The 27330-nt window shown below is 49.8% G+C and overlaps 1 protein-coding gene across 1 annotated transcript in view; it reads left to right on the top strand.

Moving 5' to 3' along the window:
• The window catches only part of DNAJC11 (DnaJ heat shock protein family (Hsp40) member C11), a 71411-nt gene that overhangs the window by 22051 nt on the left and 22030 nt on the right, over positions 1-27330 (top strand). The window contains exon 4 of the mRNA XM_056865104.1: positions 9570-9671. Coding sequence (XP_056721082.1) covers positions 9570-9671 — 102 coding nt within the window. The remainder of the gene's footprint in view (positions 1-9569; positions 9672-27330) is intronic.

Genomic DNA, 27330 nt, shown 5'->3' with positions numbered 1-27330 from the left:
AAAAGCTGGATTCTGCAACCTGTAGTAATCACAGGTTGCGCTGATTAGTATGATTTTTTTAGGTTGCTGGGGGTAAAGTGTAGACGACTGAGGAAGGCAATGGCAAACCACCCCATAAGCATAGTCTGCCTAGTAAACGTTGTGATGTAGCGTCATCCCCATGGGTCAGTAATGAACCGGTGCTTTACCTTTTACCATTGTTTCAAAAGTTCTTTCATCCAGGGCTACTAGGACTGAACCCTTTAGCTTGAATCGTATTTAAAAATAAATGCCAAAGTTATCAAGGTCCTAACAATGTCCTGCCCTGACCTGGATGGCCCAGGTTAGCCTGATCTGGTCAGATCTTGGAAGCTAAGCAGGTTCGGCCCTGGTTGGATGGGGGACCACTAAAGAAGTCCAGGGTCACGACCTCTGGATGTCTTTTGCCTTGGAAACCCCAGGAGTTGCCATAAGTCAGCTGTGACTTCACAGGGGAAAAAACAAGCAATAAACCCAGTGTCTTAGCCAGCTAATTTCTTAATGGTCCTGGCAAGTTTTTTGTTGATGCCCTGGAAAGGAAAATCCACTCTGATTTTTATCAGGACAGTAACATTTCAGAAATAGAAAAGGCAAAACAGCTTGTCCATCTGTATATAAATGCAGAAGACTGGCACTTAACAAGTCTTTCCCAGGGAAATTTGGTGGGATAAATATCTGCATCTGTGTCAGTGCCTTGGATAATTTACACCAGGGGTCCTCAAACTTTTTAAACGGGGCCAGTTCACTGTCCCTCAAACACTGTTGGGGGCCGGCCGCTCCCCCCCCACCGCCCAAAGGGGAAGGCAGCCAGGCGCCCAGGCAAAGAAAAGTTAACTTGCGGCAGGAGGACGTGCCGCCCCTCCCCCAGGTGCCTCTCCATGGCCGACACTCCCCCCTTCGCTGTGCTGAGAGACCCCCTCGCCGCCGCCGCACACCCTCCTTTCCCGCCTCCTGGAGCGGGAGGTGGGCTGGGCTGGCCCTACTTGGCAAAGAGCGCCTGAGGGGAAGGGTGCGGGAGGAGGCCACCGGGAGACGGGGGTCTCTCAGCCCTCCCCTCCCCGGAGGCGCTGCCACCCAAGCCCCCCGCACGGGGGCCCCGGCGCTCACTCGCCTCGCAGGCAGACGGGGATGTTCTTCTTCCAGCCCGGCATGGCTCCTTCAGGGCTGCGGCGGCTGCTGCTGTGGCAGGAGGAGCAGCGGCAGCGAGGGGCACATTGCAGTCCGAGGCGGTGCCTCCCGTCACCCGAGCCGCGCGCGCCTGCCTTCCTGGGGAAAGGAAGGCGGCGGCTCTTCAGGGCAGCCGTGGTGGGGAAGGCGCAGAGGCGGCGGCAGCAGCTCCCAGGTTGGCGCAGGTGTCGCCGCTCCGCGGCTGCCACCGATGCTTTATATGGCGAACTGCCGCCTTAGTTTGGGGAAGGAACGGGCGCGGCGGCGGCTCCGGAGGGATGAGGGGGCCGGGTTCAGGACCCTGACGGGCCGGATCCGGCCCGCGGGCCATAGTTTGAGGACCCCTGATTTATACCATCAGCAATTTGAAACAGATCAGTTGGTTTACATTTATTTATGAATGCACTTTATTTATATTCCATTTTCTCGCTAAAACTCAAGGTGGAGTACAATTTTTTTAAATATACAATAAAGTGTGATTAAAAACTAATAATAAATGCAATAAAACTGCCAAAAAAGTCCACAAAAGTTGAAACTGCTCAAAATTCCCATCATAAAGATGCCTCTTGTGTCCACTTTCCTTGCTGCCTGGAGTTCAGGGAATAAGGTGGAGAGGGAAAATGTGGGTTTGGATGTGGGAAACCCAGGTCAAATCCTTGCTTGGCCAGAGAGCTTGATGACTAGCTTTGGGTCAGTCGTAGAGCCAGCATGGCATAGTGGTTAAGAGCAGTGGTTTGGAGCAGTGGAGTCTGATCTGGAGAACCGGGTTTGATTCCCCACTCCTCCACATGAGTGGCGGAGGCTAATCTGATGAACTGGATTTGTTTACCCACTCCTCCACACTAAGCCAGCTGGGTGACCTTGGGCTAGTCACAGCTCTTAGAGCTCTCTCAGCCCCACCTGCCTCACAGGGTGTCTGTTGTGGAGAGGGGAAGGGAAGGTGATTGTAAGCCGGCCTGATTCCGCCTTAAGTGGCAGAGAAAATTGGCATAGATAAACCAACTCTTCTTCTTCTCTGGTTGGTCAATACAAAGGACAGGCCCACAAGAAATCCCAAATAAAAGTACCCACTTGAAAACGGAAGACGGATGAAACTCTTTCTGGTCTCCTTGGGATGCCCAGGGGCGAGTGTACTTAACCTTGCAGTTAGCCCTGGCGGACGTGTTTGGAATCTGTAACTTGCCTCAAAATCTGACAAGTAGAAATTGAGTGAATCAAGACCCCCATGGAGCCATTTTCTCTTCCTTCTGCTGCAAGGAGCGCCAGAGATAAAGTAATTTAAAGTCATTAATTCAGGCTTGCAGAGGTTAAGCTGCTTGGATTTTCCACAACAAATCTCACCTTTCCTGGCCTAGCCGGACCTTGCTGATTTAATCCCCTGGTTTCCATCAAGTAGCTTTAGGATTTGGTATCACATTAATGTATGTGTGATTCCCCCCCCCTAGAATCCTTCAGGATTCTGCTGCCTACCTGTTTCGAGCTGGGGTACTTTCCAGTGCACCTGTCAAAATTATTTGCATTCAAGAAAGCAGTTTTAGGAGGGGCGGGTCTTTTCCCCTGGTGCTTAAGCTTGTTTGCCTCTTGGCAACCGAATGCAACAAGGGCATGTTGGTTTGGATTTCCTCTCTGGGGTGCTCTTGGGTCAGTGTGGGCGGAGACTCATTCTTGCATGTTGAGTCAGACAATGAGCCAGGACCAGCACGACAACCTATCGTGACCTATCTGGGGTATGCAGTGTTACTCTGTGCCCTAGGCCAGTTTCTTCTTTCCCTCGCTTTTGTTGAGCATCGATTCACCCAGTGTCAGGGTAGCAGCAGGGATGTCTCTCGCAAGAACACCATCCCAAATGCAGTGGTGTGCCATCCCCAAAGGGAGAAAGAAAAGGCAGCCTCTCACTTTGATGACCGATGCTAATGTCAGCTATTGTGGATTGATAATGAAGTCTGCCCTTGGGTGTATAGCTCTGTCCTTCATCTGCATGGCTGTTTCCCAGCCTGAAAACTGCATGCATGTGCATATGTGCACATGCTTGTACTGTAGCATGCTCCAAGCTCCTGGTGTCAGATGGCCCATAAATCTAAATAATGTGAGAGATCCCCCTCTCTGAGTTTGCTTCTCCAAATCAGTTGCTCAGACGTTGATACAGAAACAATAGATTTATTGAAGCCTTCAGGAGATGAGACAGGCACAGGTAGAAAGTTGCAAGTGAGGGGCTATACGGGTTTACAGAATATATTGACTCCAGGGCACTGGGGCACTGGGGTTCACACTTATTGTTATGGGAAGTTACAAGCTTGGCATAATACAAAACATCAGACGGATCCCAGGAAGTCAGGTGCGGCTATCACACTTCCAAGGCCGCACCGGCCTGAGGGAGTACTGGCAGGAAGAACAGCGGGGGGGAAGATACATGGGCCATCAGGCCTGGCGCCTGAGACCAGAAGGTGTGAACTGCTTTTACGAGTTCACTGATAACACCGCAGGTGATGGAAAGCAGAGACACAAAGACAGAGACCCTCACATTCTGCCCCCCTTAAGGCCCCCCTCCGAGAGGACGAGGCTTATCGGGATAAGCGAGGTGGAATTCTCGGACCAAGCGAGGAGCTGCCATGTGGGGTGCGGCCACCCATTCGTCATGAGCGGAGCCAAGGTTTTTCCAGCGAACAAAGTAAAACAGTTTCCCTTTCTTCCATTTGGAACCTAAAACCTTGGATATTTCCAAATGGGTATCCCCTCCTACTACGGTAGGAATCTCATGAGCGGGAGGGGGGCGGAACTGGGGAGCTGCTACATAAGGTTTGAGGAGGCTTATATGGAAGACTGGATGAACTCCCTTGAGAGTCTTAGGGAGACTCAGTTCCACGGTAACCTCGTTGATTACTCTGGTAATGGGGAAAGGTCCTACATAACGGTCGCTCAGTTTTTTGCAGGGGCGAAGAGAGCGGAGGTTTTTGGTGGACAGATAGACTTGCTCCCCCACCTTGAGTTCCCATCCCGGAGACCGGTGTTTGTCTGCTTGTTCCTTGTACTTGCTTTTTGCCCTTTCCAGATTTTTGAGCAACCATGGCCAGGTGGATTTAACTACCTGAATCCACTCCTGAAGATCAGGGGTAGACTGGAGTTCTGGCGAGACGGGGGCAGAACCGAAAGGGCCAAAATCCGTCCCGTATATAACTTGGAAGGGACTAAAGCCGGTAGAGGAATGAGGCGCATTGTTGTACGCATATTCGGCAAATGGCAGCAGGTCGACCCAGTCGTCCTGGTGGAAATTTACATAGCAACGCAAATAACATTCTACTACCGCATTTACTCGTTCCGTTTGACCATCCGTTTGGGGGTGATAGGCGGAAGAAAGGCCCTGTTCCTCCACTCCCATTAACTTTAGGAAAGCCCGCCAGAATTTGGCAACAAACTGGACCCCCCGGTCGGAGAGGACCTTCCTCGGGATCGAGTGTAGCCTGAGGACGTGCGTGATGAACAGTTTAGCTAAGCCCTGGGCTGAAGGAAGACCTGCACATGGAACGAAATGAACCTGTTTGGAAAAGAGGTCTGTGATAACCCAGAGAACCGTTTTCCCCCGACTTGGAGGTAGGTCGGTGATAAAATCCATGGCGATGACTTCCCAGGGACGGGAGGGGTTCTCAAGCGGTTTGAGAAGCCCCGGGGGTTTTCCCGTCCGTTTCTTGGCTGTGGCGCAGGTGGGGCAGCTGCGCACATACAACTCTACATCAGATCTCATACCGGGCCACCAGAATTGCCTTCGAACCAGGTGAAGCGTTTTTACAAAACCAAAATGACCCGCTAGCCTGGCCCCATGTACAAGTCCCAATACTTCTTTGCGAAGGGAAGATGGGACATATAGTTTCCCCCCTTGCACCCACCAAGTGTTGGTTCGTTCCAAGCCAGTGGGGAGGAGATGGTGCTCCTCCTCCTGTAAGGAGGCGTCCCGGAGTCGTTGTTGGAATGCTTCCTTTGAGCGTAGGGGGGGTCTCCGGTTGGCGGGCTTGGGATCGGGTGGTGACGGCCAAGCCAGGGACTTCCCCTCGCTGTTCGGGAGTGAACAGGGAGTCGACGGGGCGATCGAAATCGTTGCGATACTGGGGAAGTCGTGACAAAGCATCAGCTAGGGCATTTTCTTTGCCAGGGACATGTTTGAGGGTGAACCGGAATTTTGCAAAAAATTGGGCCCACCGAATTTGTTTGGCATTGAGTTTTCTAGCTCCCTTGAGAGCCTCAAGATTCTTGTGATCTGTGCACACTTCGAACGGCAGCTCGGCCCCCTCCAAGAAGTGTCTCCATATGGTAAGGGCATGTTTGACCGCTGCTGCCTCCTTCTCCCAAATGGCCCAGTTGATTTCGGACTGGGAAAACTTCTTGGAGAAGTAGGCGCATGGCCTCAACCGTCCCCCCTCATCCCTCTGCAATAGGGCCCCGCCCATGGCTACATCCGAGGCATCCACCTGCACCACGAAGGGCTTGGTGCAATCCGGGTGAGCCAAAACGGGTTCGGATGAAAAAAGTAGCTTTAAACGTTCAAAAGCTTGCTGGCACTGGGGAGACCATTGCAGACGGGCTGAGGGGAGTGCGGCGCTAGCCCCCCTGTCCTTGGTACGCAACAGGGCAGTGAGGGGAAGCGCAACTTGGGCAAAGTTGGGAATGAAATTCCGGTAAAAGTTGGCAAACCCCAAAAACTGTTGAAGTTGGCGGCGGGTAGTGGGGGTTTCCCAGTCCCGCACCGCCTGGACCTTGGCGGGGTCCATTTCCAACCCTTGGTGGGAAATCACATACCCCAGAAATGTAATAGAGGGTTGGTGGAATTCACACTTGGACACCTTAGCATACAGTTTGTGCTCCCGCAGCCGCTGGAGCACTTCTCGCACTAGGCGCACATGTTCTTCCATGGTCTCAGAGTAAATAAGAATGTCATCGAGAAATACCACCACCCCCCGAAACAGTAAATCATGCAAAACTTCATTAATTAATTGCATAAAGACACTCGGAGCCCCCGAAAGTCCGAACGGCATGACCAGGTACTCAAACATCCCAAAACAACTGGAAAAGGCCGTTTTGGGTTCGTCTCCTTCTTTGATGCGAATGCGGTGGTAGGCTTCTACCAAGTCCAGTTTGGTGAAGATTCGGCCCTCCTTTAATTGTGCTAGAAGGTCAGGAATAAGAGGGAGGGGGTAAGCATTAGACTGGGTGACTGCGTTCAGTCTGCGAAAGTCAATACACAGTCTTAAATCTCCCGTCTTTTTCTTTACAAAGAAAGCTGGGGCTGAATAAGGAGCCTTGGAGGGGCGTATGAAACCCCTCGCCAGATTGACATCCAGATAGTCTCGCAATACAGTCTTTTCACTAGGGCTCATGGGGTAAACCTTTCCCTTAGACAGTTTGCCTTCCCCTACAATCTCGATGGCACAGTCCGTTTCTCTGTGGGGAGGCAGTTCGTCGCACTCTCTAACATCGAAAACATCAGTAAACTGCGAGTACTCAGAGGGTAATTGAGGAGAGACTGGGGCGGGGGACCCTACCAGTGCGGCGGCTGGAGTTCTGAGTACCCGTTCCTTGTCATGCAACCCACAGGGGTTTTCGGGGAAGGAAAGCACCCGTTTAACCCAATCAATGGAGGGATTGTGTCCCCTTAACCAGTTCATCCCTAACACCACAGGGGTTACAATAGGGGCGATGGTGAAATACAACCGTTCCCAATGTTCCCCCACGGACATAATCACGGCTGCAGTTCTGTGGGTCACAGGGCCCCGTTTAAAGTCACTCCCGTCCATTTGGGAAAAACGGAGGGGTCCCGGAAGCCGCTTGCGCCGGACACCCAACTTCTTGGCAGTTTCCTCATTTATCATGGTGCGGGCACACCCCGAGTCGACCAACGCGGGGACCTCTAACGGGGGACCCCCTTTGGGTAGGGACAGATGAACACGCACAAATACATTGTCCTCTTGGGCGCTTACCATCGGTGGAGCTCCTTGCACAACGATAGGGACGGTCTGCTGCGGAGCCCCCTCTACAGCAGACCGACGGCGTTTTTTGCCGGCTGTTCCCACTCTTCCTCCTCGCTGGAAGAGGGGGACGGGGTGGTGGCTTCCGGGGAGCCGTCCGAATCAAAGACGGTATTTGTAATCCGGGACCCCGATGGGACCGTAGAGTCGGATGCCCCATCCTGGGGGCGCGCGTGGAGAGCGGAGGGTGCGCCGGAGCGCCGGCTCAGTGGTCCACTTCTGCGGCGAGGCTGGCTGTCGGCGGCCGGTTTCGTCGGCTCGGCCTGGGTTTGGCGGGGGGGGGGTCGGACGGCCTGAGCGAGAGGGGCATTGCGATGCAAAGTGACCCTTTCCCCCGCAGATCAGGCAGACGCCGGCCTCGAACCGCTTGCGGCGTTCCGCGGCCGAGAGACCCCCGCCACCCCCTTGCCGGAGTTCCCGGCCACGGTCACCTCGGGGCCTGGGGTCTCGCCCAAGCCGTTGCTTGGACAAGTTCAGGAGTTGTTTGCGATTCTCGATGTCAGCAGCATGGCGAACCCAACCTTCCACATCCGGGGGGTTCCCTTGCATGAAGGCCCAATGTTGGAGGTCTGGGTTGAGACCCTCCCTGAAACATTGTACCAAGGTAGCTTCACTCCAGTCCAGAATTCGGCTAGCCAGTGACTGGAACTCACTTGCATACTGCGCCACCGACTTAGTCCCTTGGCGCAGTTGCATCAGGGAGGCTTTAGCCCGCTCACCCAGAGTCGGGTCCTCAAAACGGTTTCGGAGTGCTACCATGAACTCGTCCAGGGTTCGCAGCACCGGCGAGCGGAGTTCATACTGCAACACCATCCAGGCAGCCGCCTCCCCTTGCAGTAAGGAAGCCACGTACTGCACCCGGGACTCCTCAGAAACGAAGGTTCGGCCTTGTTCCCGCATAAAAATGTCTACTTGGACCATAAAAAAGGTCAACTGGTCTCCCGACCCGTCATACGTGACTTTCAGGTCCCGACGGGCCGGGGGGCCAGGGGTTGCGGGCGGAACTACCGGCGCCCCGTCTGGGGGAGCACCGGCTGGAGGTTGCAACTTCAGCGCATCTAGGGTCGTGGCCATCTCACCCATTACGCGTTGCATGGTCTCCATCTGCTCCTGCATAGCCCGGCGGTCTTCCTGCCACTGCTTTCGTTCTTCCTCCATGAGGGCCTCTTTGCGGGCCGGGTCCCCTTCGAGTCCCGTGCTGGGGAAGGCCAACCGGCGATCCTTCGCCGCAGTCCGCGAGAGCGACCAGCCCTTGGGAGAGTCCAGCCAATAAGTAAGCCCCCGGGGACGTTCGTCCCGATCTTGGTCGGGGGCGCGACCCTTCGGTTTCTTTGGCTTGGCTCCCTCCTCCTTCGGGTCCGGCTTCTCCGGCTCGTCCGGTTCCGTGGGGGCATCGGGGTTAGGGGTGGTATCCTCGTCGGCTGACATTCTGTCCAAAGCGGTACAGCTGCAGTCCGAGAGGCAAGGACTTGCAACTTAATGTGAGAGATCCCCCTCTCTGAGTTTGCTTCTCCAAATCAGTTGCTCAGACGTTGATACAGAAACAATAGATTTATTGAAGCCTTCAGGAGATGAGACAGGCACAGGTAGAAAGTTGCAAGTGAGGGGCTATACGGGTTTACAGAATATATTGACTCCAGGGCACTGGGGCACTGGGGTTCACACTTATTGTTATGGGAAGTTACAAGCTTGGCATAATACAAAACATCAGACGGATCCCAGGAAGTCTGGTGCGGCTATCACACTTCCAAGGCCGCACCGGCCTGAGGGAGTACTGGCAGGAAGAACAGCGGGGGGGAAGATACATGGGCCATCAGGCCTGGCGCCTGAGACCAGAAGGTGTGAACTGCTTTTACGAGTTCACTGATAACACCGCAGGTGATGGAAAGCAGAGACACAAAGACAGAGACCCTCACAAATATCTCTGAATTAATTAATCGTGGTGTTGGGGCTAGCCAGTCTCAGGCAATCGTCCATTTCAGGTAGGGAATAGAGCATTCAGCCTGCTCATATGTTGGTGTTACTCTGAAGCTCTTTTGATTCTGTTTTGCGTTGGTTGCTTGCTAAACTGGCCGGCCCAGAGTGTTAATAATCAGATTGTAGCCTATCGTATAAAAGCCCCAGTGAAGGGCAGGAGCCCCAAATGTAAATCTGAATACAATCATTCTAAACTTTGGGACTTCATTTAGGAGCAGGAACATTGCAACACGAAGAAGGGGGAAATGAAAAGCCCCCCAGAGCCGGTCTGCCCAGAGGCTGAAAAGCCCTTGGGGGCTTCCAGTTGCATCCCTAATAAAATTTCCTCCATAATTGTTTGCTGGCTGTCCCGCGGCTGTTGAGCTTCTCGTTCTCAATTTTCTTCTCTCGCAGGTGGTGGAGAGGAGGAGGACGCCCGCCGAAATCCGGGAGGAATTTGAACGTTTGCAGAGAGAGAGGGAGGAGAGGAGGCTTCAGCAGCGGACTAACCCCAAGGTAAAAAGCTGGAGGGCCCCGCTTGGCCGTGAGATCTTGAACACTTCAAGAATGTGTGCGTGCGCGCTCGTGCGTCTCTCTCTGTGTGTATCCTAGCTACAGAAAGGGTGTGAAAATAGATGGTGAAATTATCATCTCCCTTAAGTTTAAACTTCAAGTTGGCCACACTTTCTGTGATTCCCTGTTGCAGCATAGAGATGGTCGTGGTGAGGGTGAAGGTAAGTTTTCACAGGGGGCGACCAGCTCTTCTGGGGAAGCCAAGTCTGGTCGGCTTGCACCACCCCTGCAGAGTTGAACACGTGGTCGTACTAAACAACTTCAACGTACCTCCCTCCTCTAAAAGCACCGTATGGCCCTGGAGTTATGTGTGGATGGGAGTTTTTCCTCCAATGTTTTGGGGCAGCACCAGGATTCTTCTTGTGGTCTGATGCTGTTATTAAGACGTGGCAATGATCACGTAGCACCATCAGTGTGCCTGGGTGCTCTACAGAGGACAAGAAAGCGGGTCCTTTCCCTGAGGTCCTTGCAAGAAACTTCGATATAAGGGAGGTGGAAAAGGGGGGGAGAATAAGAGAAGAATCTGCATCCACTGCAGTTAAAATTACATCGCTTTAATGAAAGAGGGGGGATCAAAGGGTTTGTGCGGGTGAATATTGAGGAAGGATTTGAACCAAGTGAGAAGTGGCATTGTGTAGGTCAGTTTTCAGCAAAGGGGATACCAAGGGAGAGGTTTGAACTGTTAGCAACAGCTAGAGACCTTCAGGCCGCCGAGGGTGGTAGAACTGGTGGAGCAAAAGTTCTAGAGATGTTTTGGGATATGATAGTGGATAACTAGAGTGGGGGGAAGACATGGATGTTGAAGGCAGCTGCTTGTTAGATGATGGAGTGGCGGTTCCAGATGAATCGGAGGAAAGAGAACAGGCATGGAGAGGCAGTGAATGGGGGACAAGATTTGGAGAGAGGATGCAGTGCCGAGAATCAAAAGGCTGAGAAAATGGGAAAGATTGGGTAGACTGAAAGAGGGACTTTGGCAGAAGTGGATGTCTGAAGGCATCACTATCAGGAGACATCGATTGGTTACAGATGGTCACCAGCAGGCATCAGCCACTGGCACCGCTTTCCCAAACCATGTTAGGCAAAAGGTAGTTCTCTGCCCCCAAGGAGCTTACAATCCAAACTTAGAAAGTAGGGGAAGCAGCAGAGGAGGGAAAATGGGAGAGGCAAAGCTAGCAATACAGGGGAAAGGGTGCAGATGGGCAGAGGCAAGGGATGGATGTGAGAACACACATGAACACACATGAAGCTGCCTTATACTGAAGCAGACCCTTGGTCCATCAAAGTCAGTATTGTCTACTCAGACCAGCAGCGGCTCTCCAGGATCTCAGGCAGGGGTCTTTCACATCACCTGCCTGCCTAGTCCCTTTAACTGGAGTTGCTGGGGATTGAACCTGGGACCTTCTGCATGCCAAGCAGATGCTCTACTGCTGAGCCACGGTTGCGCATGTTTAGGCTTTGCTTTGGTTGATGATAATGGGCTTTGCAGAGGAGGTGTGTGGAGGTGGTGCCCCAGATGTGTTTCACAAAATCACACAAGGTTGGAAGAGACCACAAGGGCCATCCAATCCAACCCCCTGCCATGCAGAATCCCACAATCAAAGCACCCCGACAGATGGCCATCCAACCTCTGCTTAAAGACCTCCAAAGACGGGGACTCCACCCCCACCCCCCGAGGCAGCGCATTCCACCGTCGAACTGCCCTCACCATCAGAAAATTCTTCCTAATGTTTAGGTGGAATAGTTTTTCTCTTAGTTTAAATCCATTACTCCGTGTCCTAGTCTCTGAAGCAACAGAGAACAAGCTAGTTCCCTCATTAACATGGCATCCCTTCAAATATTTAAACATGGCTATCATGTCACCCCTTAACCTTCTCTTCTCCAGACTGTTTGCTTGCAGGATGGGGGGGGGATTCCAGGCCTTGGGGGACCGGGGGGGTAGCAAGAGAGAATGGGCACAACCGTTGAAGAATAATAGCTGAGATGGGGTGGAGGGACAAGGCCATGGAGAGCTTTTGGGTGAAATGTCTCACGGTGCTCTGAGGAAGTGCCCCCCTCCTCCGCTGCAGCAGCAGCGATACGGTGGTCGGAGACATCCTTGAGCGGCCCCCCAGCTGTGCCATGGGAACATTCCGGCAGTAACTTAGAATTGCAAAATAAGTGCAAGAAACTTTGGAGTCCTTCCAGATGCACAGCAAGTGCCCTTCTTTTTTTTGAGAGAGAGAACTTCATAATGCTTTCAGGACAGTCAATGGTTATTGACGACGCTGTTCCCGGCTCGAGAAGCGATAAACCAGCATGTTTCATATTTGAAGTGCGTGCATTTTTAGGCAGTCAAGTTGACAAGCAAAGCTGCAGTAGGGAGAGGCCCCCCCCTTTCCCTGCAGGTTCTGAGCCTGAGCACACGCGGAAAGAAGTTTTAAAGTTTCTCTTCGAATCAGCAGCTATGCTCCCACGTTGCATTGCAGGTGGCTATCCATCTTTCCCCCAGAACTATGGTAGAGCACCACGGTTGTTACCCACAGTGCCTGTATGTACCCAGTCAGCGTGGTATAGTGGTTGAGAGCGGCGGACTATAATCTGGAGAACCGGGTTTCATTCCCCACTCCTCCACATGAGCAGCGGACTCTAATCTGGTTAACTGGGTTGATTTCCCCACTCCTTCACATGATGCCTGCTGGGTGATCTTGGGCTAGTCACAGCTCTCTCAGCCCCACCTACCTCACAGGGTGTCTGTTGTGGGGAAGGGAAGGTGATTGTAAACTGGTTTGAGACATCTTGAATGTAGAGAAAATAGGGGTATAAAAACCAACCATCCTCTTCTTGTATGATGGGTTTGCATGTGGTGGGGGCTCAGAGGAACGGCTGATGCTCATCCCACCCCATTACTACTCAGCAGCTGACATTTTTATACATTGTGCAAGACCAGGTTATGGCTTTGGCTGGCCTGACATTAATTGAGAGATCAAGCGCCTTAAGCTCAGGATCTTTTGGTTCCTTGGCTTTAGCTGGAGTCTGAAGAGTAACAGGTAATAGGTCCTAATCTGACCAAGCACAAGGCTAAGCTCCTGGAATTTATGCCTGGCCGGTTGCAGAGACCAGTTTTTCATATCCTGCTACCTTCTGCATCTGAATCAGCCTCTGTGGCCCAAATGTATATAGGCTTGGTTCATCTTTTGGGTCTGAAGTTCTAAGTCTTGGAGTCCCTGATACCTGGCTTCCAGCCATACAATCTAAAGATATGGGCTGCAGCATCTAGTCATAATAACACACCTACTTTCTTTCTCCCTGATGTTCAAAGGAGCTCGAGATAACACTTGCATCACTGATTTTCTCCTAAGCCTTCCAAGGTCATGGGAAGAAACTCCTTCTCGGCCTTTGGATTAATGTAGGATGCATATAGCTGCCTGGCTTTCAGAAAGGTTGCTGCAGTGCTTTGGTCTATGCCCATGTTGACAAGATGCAGAGCTGTCCAAGCTTTCCCAGTGGCTATGTCAATCTGGAACCAGGTACCCTGAGCTTCTTGGAAATGCAAAAATGTGTGTGTTTTAAAATTCCTATTCAATCCTGTTTCTGAGTCGGAGTATCTTACGATATCCCAAAAGATAAAGCTTGCATAAAATAACAAATATGTTGCAGAAATAAACCTGCAACAGAAATAAGGCGCCACTGTTGCAGATCCCCAGTGGCTAGAACCCCCTCATAAACACGTCTTCCAAATGTAGCTTGGCTTCTCTCTTCATTATCTGCCTCCTTCCCTCTCAACAGTTGGCACTTTGTATTCATAGTTGTCGTGTTTCTCTCTTTCTTTGTTTCATTTTTTTACTTTGCTTGTGGTGTAGCAAATTCGTGATGAACGTTACGTGGGGTGTTCCTTATGCGCTGAAACAATGCCTGGGATTCTTTCCTTGCTAAGGTGTTTGTAATGTGTCCAAATATTGCTACTACCCCCAAAGAAGATTGCACCTGTGGTCTTACAGACCATGCACCCACCAGAGGGGTCATCTGGAGGTGCCTAAACATCTCTTGTGTCTGTTGTGTCTCTTGCGTTTTGAGCAATTACCTGGAAACCTGGAGGCAAGTAGGGTAACCTGTGACTGAGGGAGACTTTGGAAATGTTCCTACTTTGTATCCTTTCCTTTCTTCTTTCAAGCTCCCTTGACCAAACAGTCTTGAGCAGTAAAAAAAGGTAAAGGTCCCCTGGGCAAGCACCGGGTCATTCCTGACCCATGGGATGACGTCACATCCCGACGTTTACTAGGCAGACTTCGTTTACAGGGTGGTTTGCCAATGCCTTCCCCAGTCATCTACACTTTATCCCCCAGCAAGCTGGGTACTCATTTTACCAACCTCAGAAGGGTGGAAGGCTGAGTCAACCTTGAGCCGGCTACCTGAAACCGACTTCTGTCAGGATTGAACTCAGGTCGTGAGCAGAGCTTGGACTGCAGTACTGCAGCTCACCACTCTGCGCCATGGGGCTCTTAAAGAGCAGTAAAAGGGGAGCCTTTATTTCTTTAAGGAAAATATGGTGGATGGATACTTGGCTACCGCCAACGTTGTTCTTGGGTCTCTATCCGCCAACAAAAAGGGGACTGTTTTATCTTTTGTTACGGTGGCAGGTAATTTGATTAAGATAGGGGTAATCCATTTATTTGTATCACTTTTTCTTCTTTCGTGACTGAGGTGGGTACATTGACAAATTCCTGGTCAGCCCCTCCCCCCATGGTAGAGCTGTTGTTTATCACATGCATGAATGGAACATCTTTTTCTGGCCTGTGTGCGTGAAGCACTCCAGAAATCTGGAAGCAATCAGAAATCTGAAAACAGAACCGAAGCAAAGCGTAAGTATTAACATGATGCATTAAATGATGCAAAAATTACATAGTAGGATGCTACTTACAGCAACAGGCAGTATGAGCTACAGTTACTAACCCTTTACCCAAGTAAAGTTTATATGATTAACCTACACATTTTTACAATATTGTGCACTCCCCTCCATCAGTACTTAAACAAGAGCCGATCATTTTGTACAATGCTACAAGATCCCTTTTGTTCACCCTAGAACAAAACTGTATCACTCGAACCTAATGGCAAGAAAATTGTTTGCAAGAAGCTTTGGGTAAATTAGCTGATGCTAACATTGGGCTCTTTTGAATTGCATATTCCTTAGCTCGCTTGTGGGTGTTTTTTAAAGTCCTTTGCATTTTGCTTTCATTATCCGCCATGGGAGCTGTTCATGGGATCATGGACAAGATACAAATTTTAGAACAGGCTCCCAGCTCGAGACTTGTTACTGGTCAAGTGCAGCTCCAGCCAATCCAAAAGCTTTCAGGCTTTCTCTTTGCTATGAGGGTACCATAGCCCCTCCTGTAGGATTGCGGGGTCCTCCTTTGGTACCTTCACTTCTGATGCCTGGAGAGGGTGCAATCTCTTGCTGTCTCTCCCCCTCCCTGCCCAAATCTCTGTTTGTGTAGTCGCTTTTTTTTCCTTTCTTTTTTTTTGCTGTCAAGTCACAGCTGACTTAGAGACATTTGGAGGTGGTTTGCCATTGCCTGCCTCCATGTCACGACCTTGGTATTCCTTGGAGGTCCCCCATCCAAATACTTGCCAGGGCCAACCTTGCTTACCTTCTGAGATCTGATGAGATCAGGCTAACCTGGCCTATCCAGGTCACGGCAGTGTAACCACAGGCCAGATAAAAGAAGAAGAGGAGTTGGTTTTTATATGCCGACTTTCTCTACCACTTAAGGGAGAGTCAAACCGGCTTACAATCACTTTCCCTTCCCCTCCCCACAACAGACACCTTGTGAGGTAGGTGAGGCTGCAAGAGCGTGACTTGCCCAAGGTCACCCAGCTGGCTTCGTGTGTAGGAGTGGGGAAAACAAATCCAGTTCCCCAGTTTAGCCTCCGCCGCTCACGTGGAGGAGTGGGGAATCAAACCCAGTTCTCCAGATTAGAGTCCTCCGCTCCAAATCACCGCTCTTAACCACTACACCACGCTGACTCCTGAATTCACGTAACCCTGAAGAGATGCTGTAAATTTTTGCCCCCCATAGGTGGAATTCCTGCCTACCGGGGCCCAAACAGAACCACAGCTGGGATTGAGGCCACCCTCATGTCCCAGAGATAACAAGTCAGTGGCTGGCTCCCAAACCCCAGCAGAAACACGGATGCAGGGCTTGAACAGCAAGCCACGCCCAGCGTGGGGGGAGCCTCCCAATCAATCCATTTGCCATGCATTTCAGTGGTTTCCATGCCTCAGTATCACTTGGTGGATTGCTCCCTTAACAGTTTTAATTTAATTTTCCAGCGATAACACTGGTGGAGCAGAAGAGAGAAAGACTGCTGTAAAAAAAAAAAAAAAAACAGAATAGAGAAGAAAAGAAGAAAGCAAAAAATTAAATTATAAACCGTAAAATAGTGTGTATCTCCAGAGGCTAAGGAAGGAACAAATAGGTGAGAGAGAAAGGATGCCAACAGATAAAGCCTTTGTATTCTCAAAATGGGTTGCCTCTCAGTGCTTGTCAATTATGCTGCAAATGAAGGAAGAAGTTTTTGATTGGGCATTGAGGAAGGGCTGTAAACTGACAAATCCTAATTTCCATTAAAGGTTCGCTTGCCGGGATCAGCCCCAGCAAGCATATCCTGACAGATGACCGAGATGCAAAGCCCAGCAAGCAGGCAGCCCCTCTGCTTCTGAGTACAAGCCCATTTCCAACTCCTCTCCTGTCTTACCATTCAGTTGAGTGACTTCTAAAGAGAGCCAGCGCAGTGTAGTGGTTAAGGTGTTGGACTAGGACCTGGGAAACCCAGGTTCGAATCCCCGCTCTGCCATGGAAGATTGCTGGGTGACCTTATGTCAGTTGCATACTCTCAACCCCCTTGAGGGAAGATGACTGGGGAAGGCACTGGCAAACCACCTTGTCTGCCTGGTAAATGTCAGGATGTGACGTCACCCCACGGGCCAGCAATGACCCGGTGCTTGCACAGGGGGACTACCTTTACCATTCCTCCAATAGTTGCTGATACCACTTACCCCTTACCACTTTTCCACCAGTCATCTCACTCCATACACTGTGTGGACCTATTTCATGAAACTAAGCAAAGAAGCAATATTGCAGGTCTACATTTCAGGTGTTCAGTGGATGAAAATAAGGGTATCACTCTGTCCCCATGTGGTTGGTGTGTGGGCAATTAAGAGTGGCCATTAAATTCAGTGTAATACTGGAAAAGCTAGTCAGGGTTGCGTTGGGACTGGACCACCTCAGTCTGTTTCCCTTCCCAGCATAGGAAGGGAAACAGAGTTGTTTTGTGCTGAGTTGTTTTCTGTTGCCCCAGAAGATCGGACCAGAAATGAAATTAAATCAAAAGTTGAAATTAAATCAAAAGAGTTTCCATCTAGACATTAGGAAGAATTTTCTAAGAGAGCGGTTCCTCAGTGGAACAGGCTTCCTCAGGAGGTGGTGAGCTCTCCTTCCCTGGAGGTTTTTAAGCAGAGGCTAGATGGCCATCTGTCAGCAGTGCTGATTCTATGACCTTAAGCAGTTCATGAGAGGGAGGGCACCTTGGCCATATTCTGGGCATGAAGTATGGATGATTGAGGGTGTGTGTGTTGGGGGGGAGGAAGTTTGGAATTTCCTGCATTGTTCAAGGGGTTGGACTAGATGACCCTGGTGGTCCTTTCCAACTGTATGATTCTATGAGTTTAAGCAGCTCGCTGCTTCTCCGTTTCTTGGCTTCCTGCCCTGCTTACTTCAGTTTATCCCCTCATCATGTGTGCAAGCAGCAGTTTACACATGTGTAGCATCAGCATGCACCTTAAAGGTTAGGAATTCTGCAGCACTCAAATCGCCCTAAGACTGGCAGTGTCTGTCTTGTGTGTGGGGCACTTTGGGCCAAGGGCTTGTCTCCCTGCTCTTTTCCCCTCTGGCTTTGGGGACTTGACATTTCCAGCACCTCGGCTGCATTTTAGCCATGTCGGCTGGATATAAAGGAGGAAGAGATGCATCGTAAGCTTGGAGCCTCTGCATCCGGTGATAAAAATCAGCCATCTGGGTGTTTACAGCAATTGCTTATTGGCATTCTATGGAAATGTCTCTCCAGGCAGCGTTCCTGTGGAATTAGGTAGCGCAGCTGTGATCGTTTCATACAAGAACGCAAGTTATTTTAAAATTTCCAACGGTTTATTAGTTCTATAAAATGGCTCCAAATAAGTAAGCATTTCTAACCAGAAATGGGGAGCAATAACCAGACGCATGCAGCTTGGCAGGCTGTGAGTTGTCTGGGTCTTTTAATGTGTGTGTGTGTGAAGTGCCGTCAAGTCGCTTCTGACTCATGGCTACCCTATGAATGAATGTCCTCCAAAATGCCCTATCTTTGACAGCCTTGCTCAGATCTTGCAAATTGAGGGCTGTGGCTTCCTTTATAGAGTCAATCCATCGCTTTTTGGGTCTTCCTCTTTTCCTGCTGCCCTCAACTTTTCCTAGCATGACTGTCTTTTCCAGTGACTCTTGGCTACTAGTGAAAATGGAAACTAGTCATGATTCATACCTATTCTCTCCATGATCAGAGGAGCATGCCGAATATATTAGGTGCTGTGGAACACAGGCAGGATTGTGCTGCTGCTGTTGTTTGTGGGCTTCCTAGAGGCACCTGGTTGGCCACTGGGTGAACAGACTGCTGGACTTGATGGGCCTTGGTCTGATCCAGCATGGCCTTTCTTATGTTCTTATTTCTTCTCATAATGTGACCAAAATACAGTAGCCTCAGTTTATTCATTTTAGCTTCTAGGGTCAGTTCAGGCCTGATTTGATCTCCAACCCACTGATTTGTTTTTTTTGGCAGTCCACAGTATCCGTAACTCCTCCAACACCACGTTTCAAAGGAATCTACTTTCTTCCTATCAGCTTTCTTATATATATGTTGTTTAGAGCTCTTTCTCTGTTTTGATATGCTGCACTTGGAAGGCTGGGGGAAGTCAGTGACCTGCTGCGAGTGGTTAAATTCCAGGTTAGGAAGAAGGTGCATCTGCTTTGCATACTGTAGCCCAATGGGCAAGCTGTGAGTGCGCCTGTACCAGTTCCAGAAACGCACTCTTTGGAAAGGGAGCTGTGCGCCAGCACATCTATGGGACAAGGGCTTTCCACAGCAGTTTGCGTGGACTGTTTGGGCAGTGGTTTGGCACAGAATGTGGGTGCCTCTACAGTGAGGCAGGCAGGTTTGGGGTGATGTTGAGGGCAGTGCTTTTTAAAAAAAAATTACAAATGTACCTTGGAGATATTGCGGGGTTTGTTCCTGACCGCCGCAATGAAGTGAGTCACACAAAAAAAAAATTTGTTTCCCAGTGCATATAAAAGTTATATAAAAGTGCATATAAAAGAGAGCCAGCATGGTGTAGTGGTTAAGAGTGGTGGTTTGGAGCAATGGACTCTGATCTGGAGAACCGGGTTTGATTCCCCACTCCCCCACATGAGCAGCGGAGGCTGGTCTGGAGAACTGGATTTGTTTCCACACTCCTACACACAAAGCCAGCTGGGTGACCTTGGATTAGTCACAGCTCTCTTTGAGCTCTTTCAGCCCCACCTACCTAACAGGGGTGTCTCTTGTGGAGAGGGGAAGGGAAAGTGATTGTAAGCCGGTTTGAGTCTCCTTTAAGAGGTAGAGAAAGTCGGCATATGAAAACAAACTCTTCTTCTTATGTTTACACTATATGGTAGTTAAGTGTTCAATAGCATTTTATCTAAAAAAAAAAAAAAGATCTACTGAAATAATAATGGAAAAGTTTGAAATATTGTGAGAATTACCAAAATGTGACCCAGAGACTCGAATTGGACACATGCTGTTGGAAAAATGGTGCCGATAGACTTGCTCAAAAACACAATATCTGTGAAGTGCAATAAAGTGAAGCACAATAAAACGAGGTATGCCTGTATAATGATGTTCTGCCTAACATGAACACATGTTGCCTTATACTGAATCAGACCCTTGGTCCATCAAAGTCAGTATTGTCTACTCAGACCGGCAGCAGCTCTCCAGGGTCTCAGGCAGGGGTCTTTCACATCACCTACTTGCCTAGTCCCTTTAACTGGAGATGCCGGGAATTGAATCTGGGACCTTTCTGCATGCCAAGCAGATGCTCTGCCACTGAGCCACAGCCCCTCCCCATGCCTCAGGTGGCATGGTGTCTCTAGCTGGAAACCTGACCTGCCCTCCTCTCTTCAACTAAGCACCTCCAAGCACTGCCCTTATGCTTTCTTTCCTTGTTCCTTAGTCTTTGGAACATGCAAGGTGACTCATTGGAGGTGCATTTAAGGCCCCTCCCCCATCCTTCTGCATTTTATTTTTGGGAAGAGCCGCCATCCTTGAATATCTTGTGAGGTCTTGGAAAGCCTGTGGTGTGGCCGCAAATGACATGGTCCCCTAAAACCAGCAATCTTATGTGTTGCCAATAGCAGTCAATTGCCTATGGGGGAAGGTTGCTGCCCCATTTGGCGTATGAGCACAGCTGCATTTGTGTGTGTTGCTGGTCCACTCCCTGATAGCCTTCCCTCTCTTTTGGATACCGAGAGTGGGGGTATGTCCCACCCTCCCACCAGGTTTTCCGGAGCTGTCTTGGTGAACACAGCCGGAGTAGATGTTACGGCATCTGTATGTCAGGCCCCTGGGTGCCGTCTTTCTAGCTTGGCCCTGAGAGTCTCCTTTTCAGTTTGGTGCAAATAATAGGAGATTTGTGGCGGCCCAAGCTATATTACCCGACAGAGAAAGTTCTAAAATAAGGTTGCAGTGTGCAAGCACAAAGGTTGGTCCAGTAATATGGCACTCACCCCCTGAAGTGTTTCCTCGAAGCCACAGAAAATTGCACAGCGACCTTCTTCCGTATCGACATTAAAAAAAAAATCTTGACCAACCTCTATCACATTGTTTTTGCCATCACTAGTGGATTTAGTTTAACGGAAAGATGTGCTTCTTCTGAGCTGAGATACCCAGAGGGGGACACCGTGGCATTTTTTTGTTGTTGGCTGCGTTCTCTCGGGCTTTGCCCTCGAAATTAATTGCGTGTGTATGTGCACAAGCGTGTACTGGTCTTTTAGTTCTTGCAGCTGTCGGGTTTGCTTCTGCCTCTACAGAACACAACAGCCCGCTGGCTAATCCCTAATAAATGTAATTGTAGCAAACTTAAACAAGGTAACTGAAAACATTACTATAGCAGCATAGTGACAATGACAGACCAGCTCTAAGAGCCCGGAATAGGCAAATTACATCAAAAGATGGGCAAAAGAAAATAAGAAAGTTCATGAGAAGAAGCAAGCGTCTTCCAGCCAGCTTGGTGTAGTGGTTCAGAGCAGTGGTTTGGAGCGGTGGACTCTGATCTGGAGAACCGGGTTTGATTCCCCACTCCTTCACAGGAGTGGCGGAGGCTAATCTGGTGAACTGGATTGGTTTCCCCACTCCTGCACACGAAGCCAGCTAGGTGACCTTGGGCTAGTCACAGCTCTCTTCTAGCTCTCTCAGCCTCATCCACCTCACAGGGTGTCTGTTGTGGGGAGGGGAAGGGAAGGTGATTGTAAGCTGGTTTGATTCTTCCTTAAGTGGAAGAAAGTCGGCATATAAAAACCAACTCTTCTTCTTCTAAGTGGTGGACTACATTTCCTGTTGCCAATTGTGGATTTTGGACATATGTTGATGTAATTTACCTATTCCGGGCTCTTAGAGCTGGTTTGTTATTGTCATTGTTATCTTGTTACAGTTCTGTTTTCAGTTACCTTGTTTAAGTTTGCTACGGTTACTTTTATCAGAGATTAGCCAGCGTGCTGCTGTGTTTGGTAGAGGCTTTCATATTACATCACAGGTCTGTTTTGCGAGCAGGGTTTGCTTCTGGCAGCATCCAGGGCTGGTTCAGGTACGTCCCCACAACACTAGATTCCTCCCCCTCCTCCCCAAATCCCTGGAGCTTAGCCAAAGTGTCCACTGATTCTGCAGCAACTGTTTCATTTGTGAAATGATGGGTGGTGGCACAAAGTCCTGTCCCTTTGATCTGTGCACACAAGCAGAGCTTGACCTTGCAGTCCGTTGGGCGTTGAGCATGCACGTGTGAACCAGGCCTTAGCTGGTAAGAATTCTGTTACAGTCAGGGTGGTGGGTTGCTGGAGGGTGTTGATTTATTGCGCGTGTGGCGATGGGAGGGGGTATACCTTACCGTTCCCAGAGGCCTGGGAATGGGGCAGGTTGGAAGCCACTGAAGCGGTGGTTGCCAACACATCCTATAGCTCCAATCTCTATGGCTCTCAATAGGGCTTGGGGACAGGCGGAGAGCAAGCACGGTGTATTGGTTAAGAGCGGTGGTTTGGAGCGGCGGACTCTGATCTGGAGAACCGGGTTTGATTCTCCCCTCCTCCGCATGAGCGGCGGACTCTAATCTGATGAACCGGGTTTGTTTCCCCACTCCTGCACACGAAGCCCACTGGGTGACCTTGGGCTAGTCACAGCTCACTTAGAGCTCTCTCAGCCCCACCTACCTCACAAGGCGTCTGTTGCGGGGAGGCAAAGGAAAGGTGATTGTAAGCCGGTTTGATTCTGCCTTAAGTGGTAGAGAAAGTCGGCATATAAAAACCAGCTCTTCTTCTTTTACTACCCTTGGCAGCCAGATGTGGCCAACAGGCATTCTGCCACCCTTGCATTGGGTCTGCTTTTGTACCAAGAAGTTGATTTATTCTGTTGTTGCTAAATCTGTCAACAATCATCATTTTGCTTTTAATTGGTACCATGCAGATAAGCCGGGCATGGAGTCATTCTCTGTCTCTGAAATGCTGCTGCTGCCGCCTTCACCAAGGCATCAAATATTTTTTTTAAACACTCAATTTATAACGATCTTGCTTTTGGCCCTCGTGGGAAAATACCTTTTAATTTAGGTCTGGTTGTTTGCTGCTTTGATTTTTCCCCTTTCTCTCCTTTGTCCTCCTCTCCTCCCCTTGTCTTTATTATGTGTCGGTGACCTTGGAACAAGGACTGTCCCTCAATTACCGCATTCCAACCCTCAGCAGTCTGATTGTTCCTCAACCTGTGTCCGTGACTAGCCTGATGCAGACTTTCTTTATCCGTAGAAACGGAGGCTTTTTGTCTGGCCGATCCAAGCATTTGGGGCTTCGAACAGCATCTAGCGTTCTGCAGGGGGGAAAGGGGGCACCATAGTGGGAATCATTTCTTCAGATCTGCAAAATGAGTTCTTTGCATTTAATTAAGAGGAGGTGTGTGTGTGTGTGTGTTTTTAAAAAGCAGATTAGGAATGTCATGCTAAAACTTGGGGAAAATGAACTGTGAAAAGCAGCTTTCTTTGACAAGGTTTCTAGTGCAGCAAAAAAAAATAGATTGCAGCGGACAGGCAGTTTTTGGGTTATGATCTCAGCTTCTGTCTGGTGAAAGTAGGCTGCCCCAGAAGTAGCTTTGTGGCTTTCCTGAGCCAGCGTGGTGTAGTGGTTAAGAGTGGTGGTTTGGAGCGGTGGACTCTGATCTGGAGAACCTGGTTTGATTAACCTCCACCACTTATGTGGAGGAGTGGGGAATCTGGTGAACTGGATTTGTTTCCCCGCTCCTACACATGAAGCCAGCTGGGTGACCTTGGGCAAGTTACAGTTCTGTTAGAGCTCTCTCAGCCCCACCTACTGTACCTCACAGGATGTCTGTTGTGGGGAGGGGAAGGGAGGGTGATTATAAGCCGGTTTGAGTCTCCCTTAAGTGGTCGAGAAAGTCGGCATATAAAAACCAACTCTTCTGCTGCTGCTGCTGCTTGGCCTATCTCTGCCAAACTGCTGATGGGGTTGTTCAAGCCAAATGGTAACATGCCTCCCCCACAAAAAAAACCTTTGCAGGACTGTTGATGTATTTTCAAAACCAGCCCCTGCAACCAGCTGAAGACCAGACATTCGCAGTAGTTCCATAGAGGTCAACTTAAACAATGCTTACCACATTCTTTTTCTTCAGCCTTTCATGCTGGCTTGGTAAATCCCAACCTGTGTCATACAAATGCTGTGGATATTATGCCTTTTTTTGTTTGTTTATTTTGTTTGCTTGCAGGCTTAAACTAGGAAAGCACCAAGAACCCAGATCTTTGATCCAGAGCCAGTGGAGTTTAGATTTGCCCCCCACACTTCCTTTTCACGTGTTGAATTTAGAAGAAGAAGAAGAAGAGTTAGTTTTTATATGCTGACTTTCTCTACCATTTAAGGGCGATTCAAACCAGCTTACAATCGCCTTCCCTTCCCCGCCCCACAACAGACACCCTGTGAGGTAGGGGGGCTGAGAGAGCTCTAATAGAGCTGTAACTTGCCCAAGGTCACCCAGCTGGCTTCGTGTGTAGGAGTGGGGAAACAAATCCAGTTCACCAGATTAGCCTCCGCCTCTCATGTGGAGGGGTGGGGAATCAAACCCGGTTCTCCAGATCAGAGTCCACCGCTCTAAGCCACTACACCACGCTGGCTCTTAACCACTAGACCACGCTGGCACATTTGCCATTTAGATGGCAAACAAACCACAGAGAGTGTCTGTATTCAGGCACAATGTGGCATTCTTTCTTAAGAGAATGTACCTTGGAAGTCCTTCTGCTCCCCCTGAGAACGGAAGACTTCCATTTGGGGTGGGGGCATCAATTCACATCTGACCGATGGCGACCCCTCGTGGGGTTTTCAAGCAAGAGACATTCAGAGGTGGTTTACCATTGCCTGCCTCCACGTCACGCCCCTGGTATTCCTTGGAGGACTCCCATCCAAATACCTGCTAGGGTCGACTGTGCTTATATTCCGAGATCTGATAAGACCAGGCTAGCCTGGGCTATCCAGGTCAGGTCAAAGACTTCCTAGTTCACCAAAAAAAGGGGATTGTCACACTATGGTTTGTAGCAAACCAAGGCATGTTCAAGTTCTGAGGTGTGTGTAAGGGGTTGAAGTTGAGAGCTGGACAATTCCTAGGGCTCGTTCTAGTCAAACTCATGGTTTGTCTTTATGGCTGAACGCAGCCAGCATGTCACATGGCAGTGTGGACCTCTAAGTTTTAGTACTCAACCTAGCGTGCCTTATTAAAGGACCTTACGAATGATCCTTTCTGCTCGTCCCTTGTTCCAAGGTGGTACCTTCTGGTTAGGAGCGGCGGACTAATCTGGAGAACCGGGTTTGATTCCCCACCCCTCCACATGAGCAGCAGGCTTGCTAATCTGGTGAACTGGAATTGTTTCCCCGCTCCACACAAAGCCAGCTGGGTCACCTTGGGCCAGTCACAGTTCTCTTTGAGCTCTCTCCGCCTCACCTACCTCACAAGGTGTCTGTTCTGGGGAAGGGAAGGAGATTGTAAGCTGGTTTGATTCTCCTTAAAAAAGGTAGAGAAAGTCGGCAAATAAAAACTAACGCTCCTCTTCCTCCACCACTGTGTGGGAGTCACAACAGCTTGATATGCAGCACCTCGTTTTCCTTGTCTCCCCCCCCCCCCCAATTTGGTGCTTTGGTTTGCTCTGCTCTGAATAGGAGGCTGAGGATGAGTGGATGGCAGTTGCTGCCCCGTCCCAACCATCAGGTGGCAGAAGGGGTGTTCTCATTCCCTAGGATTATTTTTAACCACCTGCCATCTGTTGTTTTTTCCTGCCCTCGTGGCTTAAGCCAGATTCCCGTGCCAGGGCCGATGCAGGCTCCTAAGGGTGACTTCACCTGCTTCCTCAGTGCCTCAACATTTGTTGGCCCGTATCTGGCAGAATGCACCGTGGTGGAGGAAGTGAAAGAAATAAAGGCTGGGCGGGGGGGGGAATGACCCACCAGTTTTCCTCCTTGTCCCAGAGGAGCTGGTCAGGTGAGATCAATGGAGTTGTATGTTTCTGTGCTCCTGTTTGGATTTGGAGACCAGGGGTGAGGGCATGATTGGCATTGAGGAGTTCACAGCCTCAGTTCTGGGAGTGTCAGCAATGATGTGGTGTGAGATAATGCCACTGTGTGCCTGTATTGAACAAAAAGCTGGCCCTATGTGTGGTGAAAAAGCATTTCTTGAAGTGTTGGAGTCTGATCTGGAGAACCAGGTTTGATTCCCCACTCCTCCACATGAGTGGCGGAGGTTAATCCGGTGAACTGGATTTGTTTCCCCACTCCTACACATGAAGCCAGCTGGGTGACCTTGGGCTAGTCACACTGTCTCAGCCCCGCCTACCTCACAGGGTGTCTGTTGTGGGGAGGGGAAGGGAAGGTGATTGTAAGCCGGTTTGATTCTCCCTTAAGTGGTAGAGAAAGTTGGCATGTAAAAACCAACTCTTCTTCAAGTCCCAACCAGTTTGGATAACCTTTTGCAGTGCTGACCTGTGATCATGGAGGCAAACATGGTATCAAATTGAAACACAATGATTTGACGAAAGGTACTGTTGTTTTCCCCCCCTGCAATTTAGCTCAGGAACCAGAGAAGCGTCACAAAAAGAAAGGCACCACAGGGTGCCGTCTTCAAAACCTCCATAGCTACTGGCTATTAGGACTCTGTTTGAAGGTAGCCTTCTTGGTTATTGGCTCTGCTGCTGAGGTGGTATGGAATATTTATGAACATTCCAGCTGCTCAGATGTTAAAAAGACTGCATCAGCACAGGATGCCTAGAGCAGGCTTTGTAAATAGCCTTTTGAATGGGAGGCCTGGGGTGAGGAAGAATTGATTTCAGGTGAGCGCACAGGGAAATCTTTGTCAACTGGAAGGGAATTGGGCTCTCCCCCCCCCTATTTGAGGCTGCTGATGTGTCATAGACAACTAACAGAGGAATATGGGAGCAAGCAAGCTAGTTAAACTTTGTTGGCCATAACTTTTGTAGACTTGCTTGTGAGGCTGACCTAATAACGGATGGGGCTGTGCTGTTGTTGGAGAGAAGGGGTTTAAGAGAGAAGGGAGGTGGGTATCATCCTTGCAAGCACTGGACTGCACAGCTGTTTGTGCATGAGGTTATAGCATGGATTGGCATATGGGCCATAGTTTTTATGTGTGACGCTTGTGTCTGAGTAGTGCAAATGTGAATATATTCATAAAGAGGGGGGAAGGTGAGAATGTGAAGGAGGAATAGACAATGTATTTCCAAATTGCCCTATTATATTAGGTGCTGTGGAACACAGGCAGGAAAACCAGGAAGAGCATCAGCTTGCAAATCAAAAGCAAACAACTCCACCACAAAGTCCTAGCCTCTGCTCATACAAGAGCCAGGAATCTATCCAGGGGAGGGCTGTGGCTCAGCGGAAGAATCTCTGCTTTGCAAGCAGAAGGTCTCAGGTTCAGTCCCCGACATCTTCAGTTAAAGACAACCAGGCAGTAGGTGATGCGAAAGACCCGACGTGAGACCCTGGAGAGCCTCTGCCAGTCTGAGTAGACAGTACTGACCTTGGTGGACCAGCGGTCTACATTCAGTGTAAGGGGAGCTTCATGTGCATTCAGGAATCCACAGGCTGCAGAATCCCTGCTTCTTTTTTAATGACAGAACGTAAACATTTTTAGAAGGCATTGCATTTTCAGGAAGCAGTTTTTATTTCTAGAGTGCCTGGCTACCCTGACTTGACAAGTGGGCATTCTCCAGAATCCTGGGCTGAAGCAAAACAGGATTGAAGCTCCG

The sequence above is a fragment of the Euleptes europaea genome, chromosome 19 (genome assembly GCF_029931775.1).
Source record: "Euleptes europaea isolate rEulEur1 chromosome 19, rEulEur1.hap1, whole genome shotgun sequence".
Lineage (NCBI taxonomy): Eukaryota > Metazoa > Chordata > Lepidosauria > Squamata > Sphaerodactylidae > Euleptes > Euleptes europaea.
Note: the sequence above shows the minus strand (reverse complement) of the source record. Positions and strands in the feature narration are given on the sequence as shown.